The following is a 17,686-nucleotide window of genomic DNA, read 5'->3' on the forward strand; positions in this document are numbered from 1 at the left end:
AACTCAACGACATGCTGTCCCTTTTAAATCAGCCATCCCAATGACAGGCCCAGAGCTGGAGAGAAATGAGATTTCTGGCAGCTAAGCCTTTTAATGAAAACTCAAAATGTAGCACCTAGCAGTGAAACTGTATTTTTAAAGCAATGACTCCTCACTGTCATCAGATATAACATCACAGTGGTAATGGCAGACATAGGCCAGTTAAATATTTTTCAGACTGATATGCTGAAGATAATGTATTCTACTCTAAACTTCACTGTCACTGACATTATGATTGGCACAAAGGACATACTAGTTGAGGTTGAGGAAGAGGGAGGGAATTGGTGGTTAACAGTTTATCATGAACAATATCAATCCAGGCTCAAATTCAAAACCATCACATAGTCCAACAGTTAAGAATGAGACAAGATGCTGAAATCCATGTTAATCTCGTAAACAGGGGCCATCTGGCAATCCTAACTATAATCTCTAAGGACTTCCCCAGTGCTTAAAATTATTTCCAGGTTTATCTGTGGGCTGGCAATTTAGTTTTCCTTTCATCTCAAATAAAAGGGACTCTTCCTACTCCTAGATTACGGAGGAAAAAGAGTAAAAGGGAAAAGAAGAACCTGAGGTGATTTCAGATAAGAAAGAAACTGTGAAGGTGATTTAGAGGGGTTTGGACTTAGGAAGAGAGATTGAATTTGAGGAGGAAAAATTTGGGGGAAATCTGAAGGAGAATAATCTCCAGATCAAGACTCCATATCTAGCTGCTATGAGAAGTGTAAGGAAAAGGAAGGAGCAGGAGGGTAAAGGAGGAGTAGGGACCTGAAGAGGGATACTCAAGGAGAAAGTAGTTGCTAGAAGCAAGATTTTTTTTTTAAATTGGTGCATTAAACAAACTGATAAAGAAAAATGTGTAAATAAGAGGTAGCTCAAAAAGGAGAGGAAATAAGGTATGGATCTAAAGATGCTGTTTGAGACCAAAAAAAAAAAAATGCAATTGAATGTGGCTCTCAAGTTATTAAAGGGTGCTAAAAGGAAAGGGAAATTTCCATAATACCAAAAATTATGAAAGCCTATATTAGTGAGGATACGGAGGGAAACTGGTTCTGTTTTTCTGCAGAGATAATATTTAACAAGGCAGATAAAATTTTTCAGTGGATAGAATGTCAAACTTAACAGTAAGGGAGACTCAGGTTCAAATTTTGCCTTTGATACTTGTTAGCTATATGACCCTGGACGAGTCATTTCATATCTCTTTTTATCTTTGGGGACCATATTACCAGTAGTACCTATTTCACACAGCGTTGTTGTGAATTTCAAATGAGACAATATATGTAAAGTACTCTATAAAAGTGAGTTATCATTTATGTAAAATAGCCTGGAGAAGAGAAACACGACATCTTTCATTAAGTATTTGAAGAGTTCATTTGGAAGAGTGATTAGACTTGTGTTCTTTGGCCTTGGAGGGCAAAACCTGAAGTAATGGGGAGAAACTACAGAGAGGTAAATTTGGACTCTGGGGTGGGGGGGGGAGCCCTGGCCTGTCTTCATTACCTTGTGAAGGTATTGTGTCCTCTGAACAGCATGGGGTGGTTGTCTGGGTACTGTACCCACTGGAGCACTGCAGGGAATCCCGGCTGCTCCTCTGGGGGTCCAGCTGCAAGCCCCTGGCGAGGGCCAGGGCGAGCTCCTCACAAGCCTCCATCTCTTCTCCAGGCTGCAGGCAGGGGAGACAGACAGACACACACATACACACGTACACACACACACACACACACACACATATACCGTGGCAATGAAATCAAATTGCTGAGGTCAGGTGGGCACAGAGGCCCTACCTCTGGGCCTAACCCTCACATCCCCCCTGGGGAGAGGTTGGGAAAGGAATGCTCTTCTTGTAAGGATTTCTGTGGAATTTTCTAAGTCAACTGCAAGCAAAATTTGAGATTCCAATTGCTGGAGGTGGAAGAATGCTCAAATGAACATTTCAGAGGCTAAAAGCAAGGGTGTCCCCCCTTCCCAAACAGGACTGTAGCCAGCCCATGGACTTCAGGGACCAGCCTCAAAAACACTGAACCAGGACAGAAGCTAAGCTCCTTGTGGCTACCTCAATGACTCGCCCCTTTGGCCAACAGGTGCTGACTCTGGGACAAACGGGGGTGAGCGCATTTTTTCTGCCCCTGGCCCTTGCTCTGAGTGACAGGGCCATGAGGGTGAGGTGAACTTCTGTCCCCCAGGGCCAGGGGATGGGGCAACAAACAGGTTCCTCCTATGCTCAACCTGCAACTGAGAAATAGAGCATCACCCTGGTGGCAGCTGAAACAGTCATACTCCGAGGCCTCTGAGCCTCCTCGGTAGGTGCGGGTGGAATGCCAGGGGGTCCTCCGTTGGAGTCAGGCTCACGCTTTTCCTTGCGGCGTTGTAAGGTGTTTGCCACAGGCTGGTCGTATGGGCCTGGCTTAGCCCAGTCCTACACAAAACAGATGCTGTGAGAAGCTGTTTAACTGGGGAGCTACCCTAATTGCTTTATTTTGTGGGGGTCCACAGCCAAACCTCATAATAGAGTCTTTGGGAAATATCAACCAAATCAAATTCACTCTGTGGAAGGCGGTCAAGAAAACATGACTCAGGGGAGCTCAGTTGTATATTGGAGAGAGCCGGATTTGAACTCAGGAACACCTGAGTTCAAATCCAGCCTCAGATATTTACTAGCTGTGTGACCCAGGGCAAGTCACTTAAACTCTTCTGCCTCAGTTTCCTTCTCTGTAAAATGGGGATTATATTTTATGATAATACCTCCCTCTCAGGGTTGTTGTGAGGTTAACATGATATTTGTAAAAGGACTTTGCCAATCTCCAAGTGCTATATAAATACTAATGCCACTGCTGCTGCTGCTGCTACTACTACTACTACTACTATCACCACCACCACCACCACTACTACTACTCCATCATCCATCCCTCAAAGGCCTCTAACCTAATGCCTGAGAAAATGTTAAAACCCAATGTTTCAGATCCAATAGCTGACAGGACCCTTCTTAGTAATTTCCTCAAGGTTTTAACATTTTACTAATTCAAGACTTTGGTCAGTTTCAGGCAGATATCTTATAAATCCCAGAGCAACATTAATGAAATCTCTCTGACTGAAGCTCTAAAACATCTGTATGCTGGCCCCTTAAGGACCAGGGATGCACAATGTATCTTCATCAGATATGCCGTCACACTGGCAGGTTCTGCATTCGAACCCTGGACTTGCCAACACACAGCCGAGATCAGGACTTATCTTTTGAAGCCTCCATTTCAAATTAGAATCCTAGTTGAGTCTTTACTAGTAAGCTAGCCATCAGAATTGGTTTTTTTTTTGGGGGGGGGGGTTGTCTTTTTTACAAATGCGCCAACCACTGTCCCTGTCTCACCATCTATTTTCAGGAGAGGGGCACTGAGGGGTCTAGGTTCTTAAATGAGAAAGGGGTGGGAAAGGGAGCAAGTCATGCCTTAGAGACAGAATCCTGCAGGTACATTTAAAGAGCATAGATGCTTCCTGTCCAGGATGAAGTCTTAGCACCCTAAAGATAGCCTATGACATTTTCTAAACCACAGATTATTACTTATCCTCATAAAGACGTTGCAAGTAGAGTGATATCTCTGGGGGCAGGGGAAATGACACAGTGAATTCTCTGGGACCTCCCAACCTCATGAGAGAACTAAGCCTCTCCACTTGTCAACTGCTTTTACTCTGAGTTCACTGGAATTCCACACCTTGTGATTAACCTTGAAGCAGGGAAATTCAAATAGTCAACTAAGAGGCAGCCCCTGAGTCTCAGCTCCACACTGCGGTTTCTATCTCTGAGCTACTAACCTTTCCCTCCCCGCCTTCCCAGAACCCAAGCCCACATACCCTAACAGGGAGGACATATTACCCAGCAAGATGTTTTGGAGAACCAAACAGAATGTGAGAGGTGACTGCCACAGGTCAGGAGAAGGGCAATCACAGCAATGAGAGAATGAAGGGGAGGGAGAGGGAGAAGAGAGTGAGACACAAACCTTCCAGCTAGGGATCTTAGATGACGGTAACATGCCCGGCCCAATGGTGTAATAATGAACGTAGTCTGGAAGGAGGGCAGAGGTCGCCCGAGGGCACAGACGGGAGGCAGGCAGGCAATGAGGATAAAGACCTGCACCCACTGATGCTACATGGGGCTCACTTGGTAAACTATAGTGATAAAACCCGTTAGACAACTGGAAACAAAACAAACAAAAAAAACAAACAAAAGAGGGAAAAATTAATATAACAAGATGAATGTGGAAATACAAGATGGCATTGATGTATTCTATGCAAAGGGGAAGGGGAACCTGGATATTAAAAAAAAAAAAACATGGAGATTTGCTGTCCTTGGACAATCAATGAATGAGGCAAAAAGGAAGCAGGGGAGAAAACAGACCAATGCTATCTGATCCCAAAGTAAGTATTTACTTTAGATAGACTTCAACTACATCTTGGAATGATTTAGAAACTGATCCATTTCTCTCAATCTTTATGATAATCTCAATACGTCCATTAGTCAATAAAATAAAATTTCATGGAAACATTGATTTGGTCATGTCATATGCAATTTTAATCATTTTTAAATGGCATTAAAAAGGTCTGTTCAATCCAACTAACTTTCCAAAGATGTATTTTTTCACAGCAAATCTGAGACTGAAAAAAAAGTTTAACAGAAAATTAAATAGCGCAAAAACATACAGCCTGACGTGTTTGAAATGACACGTTCAAACAAGGCTGCCATAAGGATGGACACCTGGGAAGTAGGTGGGGTAGGAGATGACGGGAGGAAAAGCCACTGAATTTCTGATGTTCTGAGTTCAAGCCCTCACAAATACCTCTTAATCTCAATCCTCTCCCTACCTGCCTTCTTCCTCCAAATCTTAATCTTCTTTCATTCAAAATGACTTCACTATCAGGGTTCTGTGAAAACCTGAGTTTCTGAGAGTGAACTTGTCGAGGTAGGTATGTTCTCTAAAAAAAAGAAGCTTGTTTGTTTGTTTCTAATAGACCTTGGTTTAACGTCTTTGTTTATTTTTCAGGGTTCACCTGGATTTTGCCAGGAAGCTAGCTAGCAGAGGCAGGGAACGGTAGGGAGGCAGGGGGTGCTGGTTAGTTCTCTGATACAGATATTTTTCACCTTCTCTGTGGAAGCCCAAGCCCCCATGGTCGAGCCTGAGCTGACTGAGGTGGGGGAACTGCACTCGCTCACTGATTGGCAGGTTTCTGAAGCTTCTGAAGAGGCCGAGCTGGATGAATTCTGTAGCATTGTCAGCACCACGGCAGCACAGCGGAAAAGAAAACACAGGAATCCAAAACACAGACCCAAGGCACACAGAGGAAAAGGCCACAAGCCACCAAAAAAGGATTAAAAAAAAAAGCACGCACAGAGACAGACAAGACAGACAGACAGACACACAAGTACACACAAGAAAAGAGGAAGGATAAGAGAAGCAGAGGATTAGGGTTTTTTTTTTTCCCCTCTGTATCACTATACATGGCTTTTAAGCTATCTGTAATGTTCAGTCACTTTTAAGAGGCAAGCAAGAAAGAGAAAGTCTAGTCCTACCAGTCTTTCCTGGACAGGATTTGAGTCATCACGTTAAATCTAACCAAACAGGCAACATCATACAGGAGCTTCTCCAAGGGGATAAAGACCCTGGACCTAAACATCTGCTTTGCCTTTTAACCCCATGGGCATTCTTTACCTCTAAGAACCTGGCCAGCAGTTGGCTATCACTACCTGCTTTGGTTAGCTAAAACTAGCTTATAGCTTTTATAGCTAGCTATCCTGAGTTTTCATTCATTCTCTAGTATGTTTAAGGGGTACCAAGAGATGGATGTTCCCTCAGGCCAACATGCATGCATACACGGGCTTTTGGAACTCTATTTGCACTTGGGGAGAATATTTCTCTAATCTGGTCACTCAACTCCCCAATTCATAGGCACTGTGCATGCCTGGGGAGGTTGTAGTATATGTAATAGAAAGGAGAGTGAATCTGGATCCAGAGGAACTCAGTTCACATTCCAACTTATTAGCTATGTGACCTTAATCTCTCTCACCTCAGTTTCTTCTGCAAACAAAAAGGCTTCGACTAGATCAGTTTTTTTTTCCTTTTTCTTTTATTAATTTATTTTGATTTATCAACACAGATCAGCATTTTTAACCTGTGGTCCATGAACTTGTTTATTTTTTAAAAAATATTTTGATAAGTGTTATTTCAACGCAACTGACCTCCTTGGCAATCCTATGTGTTTTATTTTTGAAATAAAAATGTTTAAAAACATTCTGAGAAGGCAATACAAGACTCACCAGGCTATCAAAGGAAATCCATGGTGGAAAAAGGTTAGGAACCCTTGAAGCATATGATTTCTGAAGCCTTCTCTAATGCTACAATGGTTACCAATGGTAACCCCATTACATGGACCACATGCAGGAAAGATGACTCACTCGGGGAGAAGCCAGACTTTTAAGAATGGGGACCTGACTTGCTTTGTTTGAAATCTTCCTGCCACTCAGGAAACCATATTCTTTCCATTAAACCTCCATTGTCTACTAGTCTAATTTCCACCAACAGGCTTGTACGCTCTCTCCCCTCTGTCATTGTCTGAAGGATTCAAGTGTGGTTTCATCAGCAGCTTATGTCTCCTCCATCTATTCCTCATCTCGTGAAGATAAGCTGGTTGTGGGGCTGTCACAGGTACTATTTTTTAAAGTGTATTTTCTATTCTTTTCTGCTTTCCTTAGTCCCTCACTAATTTACTAAAATGAGGAAGGCTCATCCCAATCCAGTGGATTATCTCTATTATCCTAGGAACTGAAACCTAGTGAGTGATGTGAAAGACCAAATTGCTATTTCCACCTATTCTTACAATCTTAGGAGATGGGCAGGCTCCTGAGGAGGTGAAAAGTTTTTGTTTTGTTCTACCATATGTTTAACTCAGTGGAAACTAAAATATATAAGGAGTTCCATGAAGCTCTGTGGCTTTCCTTTCCAAAAGATCACATGCAAATGGCTGGTGGGTTCAGTCTTGTGTCTGTCCTGACACTTCTTAAGAGGAGAAAAACCAATACAAGTCACCTTACTTAGAGAGTCAGGAGACCTGCTATTCTATCACATACAAACTGCGTGACCTCCTCCATAAAATGATAACTACCTATTTCACAAGGCTATTGAGAGGAAAGTCTGTAAATCATAATGCACTTCATGAATCAAAGTTACTATCATTATTATTGGTTTCTGTCCCCCTGCTTCAGATAAATTTTACTGGAAAAATAACTTGTAAGCAATTCTAAAACTCTAGGTTCAGTAAGTATGAGATACTTTTAATCTGTCTTATTTCTACTATTTCTTAAAAAAAACAATAACCACCTTGACTTGTTTTTGACAAGTGCTGATTTTAAATAGTTATATTGGTATCAGAGAACATGTGCTCCATTCTTAGGCTCAGGACTCTCTTGGGTGGGAGGGTGGAAGTGTAGGGGGAGAGGACGAAGGGCGGAGAGGAGATAGAGAAATCAAAGAATTTTAAAAGAAATGTCCAATTAAGACAATGCCAAATGAAGGAGAAAAATAGGGCAATATGTGGCAATCTCAACAGTTTTTACACCAACGATCTATATATATTTCAGTGGAAAACACCAATGGCCTATGATACTTAGTAGATGACTTATAAGGTTCTATCTGTCACTGCTGAAATCTACCTGTTTGTAAGGCATGAAATAGCAGCAGGGCCAAAGAGCTGCCAACCACTGAAATCAAGGACAGGACGTGAAAGGTATTAAGGCATGAGGGCTTAAAAAAAAAAGGGTGGCATACTTGGGGAACCAGATGGATCAAACTGCCAAGGAGACCTTATGGAGAAGATGCTGAGAGCTGAGTGGTATGGGAGAGGCAGCTTGTGGAAAAGTGCATTATTACATCTGAAATCAGAAAAACTGGGTAAATCGTTCCAGCTCTGCCATTCATTAGCTGTTGTGACCTTGGGCAAATCATATCCCTTTCTTGTACCCTTCCCCTCTGAGATTACTTTTCATTTATCCTCTATCTACTTTGTGTGAAGGCTATTATTTACACGTTGTCCACACTCTCCCCTCACTAAAATGTGAGGTCCTCGAGGGCACCCTGCCTTTCTGTGCATCTTCAGTGCTAAGCACGTATTAATAAATTCTCTTTTAAAATTCTAGATCCTCAATAAATTCTTGCTGACTGAGTGGACTTGAAAACAAACCTAGTGTTACTAACAGGATTTATCTCAGATACTCAGCTTTTAAGTTTCCTTCAATTCTTCCCAAAAAGGTTCTCTTTACTGAGTCCCTAAACATTAATACTAGAAGCCATGACATTCTGTTTCAATTTGTTAGTCCTTAAAGGCAACACTCAAGGCCAACCATCCATGGCAAGGTAAGCGTGGGTGTTTTCGAGTTTATTTCGCTCAAGCTCTGCTACACAATGCTATAAACATAATTATGTCGACTGATTAAAAACAAACATCAAATTACACTGCACAGCAGAGCAGCCTCTTGAAAAACAAGAATCCCTCCATCATTTTAGCCCAGCAGATTTTCTGCCTGCGTGACATGCATGTTACTCCTTGTTGCACTGAAAGAAAGGAGAAAGCAGGACGCTGGAGGAATAAAAGCCCAAAGAGCACCAGCGATGACAGGCAAACATTCTCTCCCAGGAGGAAAAGGAAGAGAAAACTCTAGAGATTTTGACTCTGCACCAATTCTTTCCTTGAAGGTAATTCTCCATCCTCCGAGAATGGAAAGAGTTAGTACCATCACCAAGCATAACTGGAGAAAAATGCCATCACACGGACACCTAAGCATTTAGGTTCAGGCAAAAAAAAAAAAAAATTGGGGGTGGGGTGTGTATTCAGAGAGCTCTTTCCAGTTCCTGTATTCTTCACTTGCAACTCAACATGTTCTAAAGAGGGACTTACTCTAGGGGGTTGAAAAGGGGAGAACTAGTAGCAATGGATGGAAATCACAGGGAGAGAGAATTTTAGTTCAGTATAAGGAGGCAACTTTTCTCTTTATTAGAAAATGGAACAGGATGCCTTATTAAGTGGTAAGTTCTCTATTAAAGGAAATATTTAAACAAAGCCTGGATGGCCATCGTGGGAGAATGTCATAGAAGGGAGAGAATGATTAAATGATCTGTGAGGCCTGAGATTCTATGGAGAGCATCTCTTATCTCCCTCCAGGAAATAAAGAGCTCTATGTACCAGGGAGATGAGGACGTGAGTCCCTGAATAAGAAAACTCATGAAATCAAGTGAAATCCTTGGGCCCTGAATGGTCAGTTTTAGAAGGTAACCTGTGTCTGAGCAGATGCATAATACACAGCAGAAAATGTTGTGAACCTGAGTTCTACTGTTTGACCACATGCTGCTAAGTGCTGGGCAAAAACCAAACTTATCACTTCTCAGGGAGGGAAAGGGGTGATGTAAGAGCAGCAGCAGATGTACCAGTCATGCACTGGAGACCAGGACAAATGCAGTCACCATATCCCTGTTGGCTTCAATGGAAATGAATGCGTTTGGAGGAGTACAATGTCTCTTAATCCAACTGCTGTGCAAGCAAGCTTGGGTCAACTCCTTCTCTCTGAATCAAGTGCTGATGATTCACTGAAGAGTTAACAGCACAGAAGGCAAGAATTTCATGTTCTTCTATGTTACGAGAGTGCTGTGCGTACTTTAAGGACTCCCGGAATGGTCAACGGTCCATACGTACCGGGTGAAGTGGAGAAGGAAGAAGCTAAATGAAGAGATACACCCTCTAAGTGGTTTATACCAAACTTGGGAATGCATGGTGTGCATAATTCAATCATCCCCTCAAGGAATACCCATATCTATGAGCCTGCCAAAGACTGGTTCAGTTCTAGCTGCCTACAATGGAGTATTTCTGCCACCAGCTGGAAAAATCTACTCAGTTACCCTCAGGAAAGGTGGGTGTAAATTCTATCTTTTTTAAAAACTCTTTTAGGGAACAAAACATTTCTTTTAACTTGAAGACAAAGAAGAAGTTTCCTAATGATAGCATATAAAATAAAATGGCATGAAACAGGGTACAACTTTGGGTCCCAGGAATGATCAGGCCAGGATTCATGTATGTGTGTCATCTCTGCCCCCAGCCCTGTGGGAGGTGTGGACAACCTTACCTGGTTGGGAGTTTCCGGTGGCATTGGGGATGGTGATTTGGACTGGAAGGCATCCTGGGATATGAAACCCGAGTCATGGGAGGACACGCTTGACAGCCTCATGGGAGCCTGCTGCGGCAGATTGGAGCTTCTGTAGCGATAATGTGAACTGGGGGAATGAGAGTGTGAGCCACTGGAGCGAGAGTCGCTGCTGTTAACGCTGTTCAGGCTGCTGTGGGGGACACGATGGGAGGGAGAGAGGTAAGAGCCCGGGGACAGGAGGAAGGCCACAAAACCAACTTCAGAAGTAAACTACAGAAAGCCCTCCTGTTAGGTGAGGACACGAGATGTGTCCTGGCACTGTGGGCAAAGAGCGGGTCTTGGAGCCCGGAAGAATGACATTTAAGTCTTGTCTCTGACGTACACCAGCTACGTGACCCCAGGCCTCTAAGGTTACAAGTCCAAGAGAAGGCGCCCACGCTATACTGGAGGAGAGAATTTACTCACCCCAGAGGTTCCCTATATCAATGAAATCACAGGTCCAGTCTTTAAACCCTAGCCAGGGGTGGGGAACCTGCAGCCTCGAAGCCACATGTGGCCCTCTAGGTCCTCAAATAAGGCCCTTTGAATAAATCCCCCTGTTCTGTGAAACTTGGACTCAGTCAAAAGGCCGCACCCAAGCACCTAGAGGGCCACATGTGGCCTCAAGGCCACAGGTTCCTCACCCCTGCTAGCCTATCCTGTTAGGAAGGATAAATGGCATTTATGTGTGAAGAGGCAGGAGAAAACATGACCTATCTCTTTAGTTCTCTCATCAGGCAAAGATATTCCTAGGTCAAGAAAAAGAACACTCCACTGCAGTCTCATTAAAGTGACAGAACACTGCTGAGGTTTAGAAGTCAGTGGGGCAGAAAATTACTGTGCCAGTCTAACTGCACAAGTCCTGGTGTGGGGACAGACTCCACAAAAGCCACACTAACAACAACCTGGCCTGTGCTTGCTGGAAGGTAACAGAAGAGCAACGACTACCTTGTGGTAAAATGCAGACTTCTCTACGTGTAAATTTGGTTCATGTTCATAGCAAGGGTAAACTGTCTGCCAATTAATTGTGCTTGTGTCTACATGTCTGATCTTGAACCTTCCTGTTTAACTGAGGACTTTTGACCTCACCGGCAATGAAGACTCGGGGTGCTTTTGGCTATGAAAGCCATGACAAGTAACCTTCCCAGCAATTTCCCAAAGACAAGCATAGTGGATAGAGTGTTGGCCCTGGACCCCAGGAGACCTGGGTTCAAGTCTCATCTCTGACATATACTGGCTGTATGAGCTCAGACAATTAACTTATCTTCTCAGTTGCTCTAAGGGGCTCTCTAAAACCATAAATTGCAAAAAAAAGAAGAAAAAGAAAGAAAGAAAGAAAGAAAAGAAAGAAAGAAAGAAAGAAAGAAAGAAAGAAAGAAAGAAAGAAAAAGGTGCTGACTCTTACTGGTAGAGGGTCCTTTCATGTTCCTTGTACTAATGAAATTAGAGGTCTAGTCCCTAGACCCTATCCATTCCCATAGAGGGAAAAAGGTTTTGTACCATTTTGGATGAAGCAGTATTAGTCCCAGACTGGATTACAAAAAAGTCATAAAGGGCATGTCTAGCAGTCTGCATCCTAAATAAAACTTTCAACCCCAAGACAGCAGTATGAAAAAATAGAGAAATAAACCCTTATGAAAACATTTGTGGAGCCCAGCTTCCTGGTACAAAATGCAAGGTTTGTGAAATCCAGATAGATTTTGTTTCCTAAGAGCAACGGGGCTACCTAACACAATGAGCTTTAGGAATAGACATGGAAGCCCCAGATACACAAATTTACAGCGTCCTTTCTCTCTGCTGCAACAATCAGCGGGCATCCAGTCTTTCACTGGGACACATGTAGAGAACATCTGATATGCCAGGGGGGAAATTTCAGTCTAGGGAAAAATAAATCTCAACACAGTCCAAAATTTCAAAAGGACATTGTTGCCAAAGGAATGCCAGCTGTGAGAGGAAGAAAGGCTTTAAGAAAAGAGAAACTCTGAGGCCTTTAGAGATGTCTTTCACTCCTCTCCTCAAACAGAATTTGCATTATGAATTCTCTGACAATTAATTTAAATAGCTCAGAAATGCCATGATGCCACTACACTTGCAGTAAGTGGGTGATAACATGGCAGTGGAAACGGACATTGATGGGTGCAAAGCTAACTGCCACGGGAGGGGGTCATTAGCATGATTCTACGTTTCCTTCCAATCAACCGAAAGAGGGCATTTCGACAATGAAAATAACACATTCCCAGCAATCTCTCCCCAGGACACAGCTGATTCACGATTTGCAGTATAATTTTCTATTCATATAAAACACTCAGGGAGAAAAAAACCAAGTATTCACTTAAAAACTTAGCATTCTTAGCTTGTGGCTTTTTCTTCCTTCTTTATTGATAAACATGTCTGACTTGTCAAAAAATAACCACTCAAAAAGCAAAAAACGATTCAGTGGCTGCATAGAATCCCATCTATAATACACCTGAGAAATGGTCATCCTGCCTTGTCTACTGGACAAGACCACCATTGTGTTCCTTATGTTACTATAAGATAAAAGCTGCCTCCTTTAGTATTATTTCAGGATACTATATCTTTACATCTATATGTGATAACACATAGTTTGGTGACCCTGTGATCCCACCCAACTGATGCAAATTTCACTTAGATATAATGGAAAGAATACTGAATTTGCAGTCAGAGAACCTGGGCTGAAATTCCCAGCTCAGGCTGTTGTGTTACCTTGGGCAAGAATCCAATTTCCTCTTCTGTAAAATGAAAAGATAAATGCCTCTTCTAGCTCTAAATCTATGCTCTCTCATACTATGACCTCATTCTTGTGGGACTGGTTTTTGGGGAAAACAAACAAACAAACAAAAAAAAAACCTGTACATGAATATGGGAATATCCAACCATATACTGGATTGGCAGATGTCTAGCTCTTAGAAGTAACCACTCACAGGGGCTAAAAGTTCACTCAACTCAGTAGAGCAGAGAGCAAACATCCAAAGTACAAGTGTACAGTGAGATTTTTTAAAAGCCAGAACAAAATGACATCCAATAATGCAGCCTTCCCCATTAAAAAGGCAGAAAAATTAAGCAGGGGGATGGCATGCTAATAAGCCATTCTGCTGGAAGAAAATATTTTTGAAGACATCAGCTGTTCCAGCAAATATAGTCAGCACAAAGCAGAACTCTATTTAGACTGTGATTTTTTGAGCTAAATAAGTGAGGGAGATAAAGGATATGTTCTTTTTAACTTTTCCTACTGCCAGGTTATAGTAAAATCAACCAATAAATAACTCATCTCTTTATTTTATCATCTAGAATAGCAGCTTGGATACAAGTAACACAAAAGTAATAACTGATTCTAATAACATAACAAACAAACAACTTTTACTGGCCAATCTAGGAGTCTATTGCCAGATAATTTAAGGGTTAATACAGTCTTTTCTTGGATCGACAATAAATCAGTGATAAAGAAGACAGATAAAAGAAAATCTTCATAGAAGTCTTTACGGTACAAGTTCAAATTTATTCAGAGATACCAAGAATCGGTTCTACTTATTTGCACTTGGAAAACCGAAGTCAATCTTTCTTAGAAATAAATTTCCCAAGTTCACTTACCTGCAAACGCTTGATTTTCTGGACATGGTTGTACTGGGAGAAGATGGAGGAGTCTGATATGACCAACTGTAATCAGAACCTTTCAAATCTAGAATTACCTAATAAAACAACCAAAAAAATTCATTTAGTAAGCTAGGGGCACTGAAGAGGTTTTTTTAACTTCCAATTAAATAATGAACCCATCCAATTTAAAGACAGGTTTTCACCAGAAAAAAAATATTTTTTGTTGCAGTTTTCTTTTTCCTTTCTTTTCTAACACATTACAAAAATGGTTACTGTCATCATCTCTGGCTAAAAAAAAAAGTTAAAAATTAATGGGAAAAAACCCAAGCAATATGAAGACATATATACACTGACGGAGGTAAAAACTTCGAAGGTTCACAAAGGGTAGAGAAAAATCACTTTGTCACCCCTTGCCCCCCAGTCATTTGAGGTTGCCTCAGAGAGTCTCCATGTGTCTTAACTCTGTTCCAAGATTTGCTCTTGGATAGTAACAATTAAAATTAAATGGCTCACACATGATGCTTTTCACAAAAGAAAGAAAATTTCAAACTTGACATGCAGTCAAAACATTCATTTCAGCACTGAAAAAAGTTCATGTGCATGTTCTGATTTTATCATAAATTTTTTTTAAAAAGAAGACAAATGAGACATAAAATAAGGACCTTTGGCTAAAATCATCTCTGCCCTAACTCTTAAAAAATACTTTTTTTCAAAAAGCTTTAAATAGGAAAATTCTTAAATGTGCCCAACACTTTCCTGAGACAAAGAAATGGTATTTAAAAAATCTGTAAGGGGCAGCAAGGTGGCATAGTGGATAAAGCACCGGCCCTGGAGTCAGGAGGACCTGAGTTCAAATTCAGCCTCAGACACTTCCTTGCTGTGTGACCCTAGGCAAGTCACTTAACCCCAATTGCCTTAAAAAAAAATTTGCAAGCATCAGGCAACCAGCATCATTTGTAATCTAGAGAATAAAATTAAACAGAATGGAAAATAAAATACCTACAATCTTCTATTCTGAGTTGCATCATCATACTATGGCAATAGATATTTGGCACATGAACAAAGGGCCAGAGTGTGATGGGAAACATATTCTAAATTAAATCTTTTATGACAGTTCCATGGGAACGGTGTTCTGGAAACTCTGGGTTCTACCCAGTTCTGCCACTTACACTCTATTTCTATATTTAAGTACCAGTACCACTGCATTTAAGGCAATTAATACCAGTTTCCAAGAGGGGACTCAAAGCAGCCCCAAAATTTCTCCGCACTTCAGTTCTGTAGGAGAAAACAGGATATATCTTCTTCAGGGAAGAATAGCTGCCTAGGTAAAATGACCAATCTATCCAAAGTAAAGTTACTAAAAATAAGAACAGCAATGGGGCAGCCAGGTGGTACAGCGGATAGAGCGCCGGTCCTGGAGTCAGGAGAACCTGAGTTCAGATTTGGCCTCAGATTCTTGATACTAGCTTTGTGACCATGGGCAAGTCATTTAACCCCAACTGCCTTGCCAAAAAAAAAAAAAAAAAAAAAAAAAGAACAGCATTAAAGAGCAGGTGTGGCCTGACCCATAAGCCTTCTTCTACTCTCTGAATACTCACCTGTTCACTAGATGATGGTAACTTGTGGGGATCCATGGTGAGGCTCTTTAGATCTTCAGATATGGTCTGTAGATGAGTTATTTCCCCTAACATGGAGATTTCCTCTTCCTGAGGGAAAGTAATTAAAAAGCCACACACTTTACACTACGGTGTTGGAGTCAAAGATCTTATCAGGACACAGGCCATTTATATACAATTTGCTTTCTGATCAAGGCAAATAGGGCATGATATTTCATTGCTAAGTTACGGTAAGACCATGTTCTTAAGGGAAATGGATGGAAGACATTCATATATCAGGCTAGTGATAACACACAAACAGATTTCATAGCAAAAAAAAGAATTCAGAAAACTAAACAAGTGTTACAGTGAAAGAGCAAGGGACTGGATGTTAAGAGATCTCCATTGAAGTCCTGGTTCTGCCATTTTCTAGCTTCAGAAATGAATGAACGAATGAATGAATGAGCATTTATTAAGTGTCTGCCCTGTGCTAAGCTCTATGGTAAGTGCTAGGGATATAAAGACTAGAGTTAAGACAGTCCTCACCCTCAAGGATTTTATATTTTAATAAAGGATATAGCACACATAAGGGAGTGACAGCCAAGGAAGTTCACTTTGGTCCAGAAAGTAACAAAGACAGCAACTTGGGGCAAGTAATTTTACTACTCTGGGCAACAGATTACTGATCTTTAAAATGAAGAGGGACAGGATTTGATGGTCTCTAAAGTCCTTTTAGTTTAGAAATTCTTTTAAGTTAGTCCATAATGATAAAAGGCAATTAAAAATAAAATCAATTAATAGCTTATCAATTAGTCAAACAGTTTAAAAATAAGCACCAGGTGCCAGGTACTGTGTGGTCGGTGCTAGATATAAAAACGCGAAAAAGAAAAAACTGGGAGAAATGCAAGACTATACAATTAATGGTCATTTGAGACCTTTATATTCAGTTATCAGAATGACAGATCAAGAAGTTAATAAAGAAATGGATGCTAAAATTAGAATAGAATTTAAAATTAACAAAACTCAATGACAGGACAAGAGAATACATATACTTTCTTTTCAAGTGCTTCCAACTTGATTATACCCTGGGATCCAAAAATGTCTTTATAGTAAATACAAAATGGCACTAAAAATAGCATATTCTCAGCTTAGAGCTCAATAAAATAAGAATAAAAAAAGCACACACACACACCCCCTGCTCTCCCTCCCAGAGTTGAAGACTACCCAAACACCTGCAAATTAAATAACATTGTCTTGAATAAGATGCTTGAGTCAAGGATGAAATCCAGAATTAAGTGATAAAATATGTTAAAAATGGCAAAAATATATGAATCAATATATTCTGAAATGTATAAGAAATTGCTAAAAAAAAAAAAAAACTTGCAAAAAATTTACTGCTTGAACTACCTGTTTTAATAAGAAAGCAAAAGAAAAACAACAAATTAAGTCTGTACCTAAACAAAAGGGAACAACATAACAAATCAAAAGAAAGAAACGAAAGGGGGGAAAACTGCAAACTGAAACAGAATAGACAAAATGACAAGACCAATTTTTAAAAAATATGTTTTCGGAAAATGCTAGCAAAATTGATGAAATATTAGCTGAATTAAGCAGGGTGGGGGGGGGAGGATAAAATCAAGAATAAGAAATGAGCCAACCAGTACACACACACAAAAATTTTTTAAAAAGGAGGCAGAAGAAAAGAATATTATTCTTGGCTATGTGCTAACAAATTTGATTATCATGGATGACTAAGTCCAAAAGTGTCATTATTTAGTATGACTTTTAGTGCTACTTTATATTTACTATGAAAACCTTTTCAGAGTTCTATTATTTAATCAGCCTAAGAATGCTAATGAACTACTAAAATGTAAGTGGCTCATAATAACAATAATAATTTATTCTGTCATTTTTAGTCATATCCAACATTGTGTGCCCCTATCTGGGGTTTTCTTGGCAAAGATACTGATGTGGTTTGCCATTTCCTTCTCCAGCTCATTTTCCAGATGAAGAAACTGAGGCAGAGTTAAGTGACTCACCCAGGGTCACACAATTAATAAGTATCTGAGGCCAAATTTGAACTCAGAAAGACTAATCTTCCTGACTCTGGGCTGGGTACCCTATCTGTTGTGAAACCTAGCTGCTCTTATGATAATAATAATAATAACAATAACAATAACAATAATAACAATAATAAATGATTTTTTTTAAAAAAATGGATAGTATT

At 40.6% G+C, this 17,686-nt stretch overlaps 1 protein-coding gene across 6 annotated transcripts in view; it reads right to left on the reverse strand.

Annotated features, from left to right (window-relative positions):
- LOC114030682 (metastasis suppressor protein 1) overlaps positions 1–17,686 on the reverse strand; it is a 226,735-nt gene that overhangs the window by 3,835 nt on the left and 205,214 nt on the right. For 2 of the 6 annotated variants that reach the window (XM_027845532.1, XM_027845531.1), the window contains 7 exons: positions 15,463–15,570; positions 13,862–13,959; positions 10,193–10,403; positions 5,168–5,287; positions 4,029–4,223; positions 2,291–2,455; positions 1,540–1,702 (listed from right to left, as the gene is read on the reverse strand). In XM_027845532.1, coding sequence (XP_027701333.1) covers positions 1,540–1,702; positions 2,291–2,455; positions 4,029–4,223; positions 5,168–5,287; positions 10,193–10,403; positions 13,862–13,959; positions 15,463–15,570 — 1,060 coding nt within the window. The remainder of the gene's footprint in view (positions 1–1,539; positions 1,703–2,290; positions 2,456–4,028; positions 4,224–5,167; positions 5,288–10,192; positions 10,404–13,861; positions 13,960–15,462; positions 15,571–17,686) is intronic. The other 4 variants (XM_027845534.1, XM_027845533.1, XM_027845536.1 and 1 more) reach the window with 2 other exon arrangements.

The sequence above is a fragment of the Vombatus ursinus genome, unplaced genomic scaffold, assembly GCF_900497805.2.
Source record: "Vombatus ursinus unplaced genomic scaffold, bare-nosed wombat genome assembly UNPS02014973.1, whole genome shotgun sequence".
NCBI classification, from domain to species: domain Eukaryota; kingdom Metazoa; phylum Chordata; class Mammalia; order Diprotodontia; family Vombatidae; genus Vombatus; species Vombatus ursinus.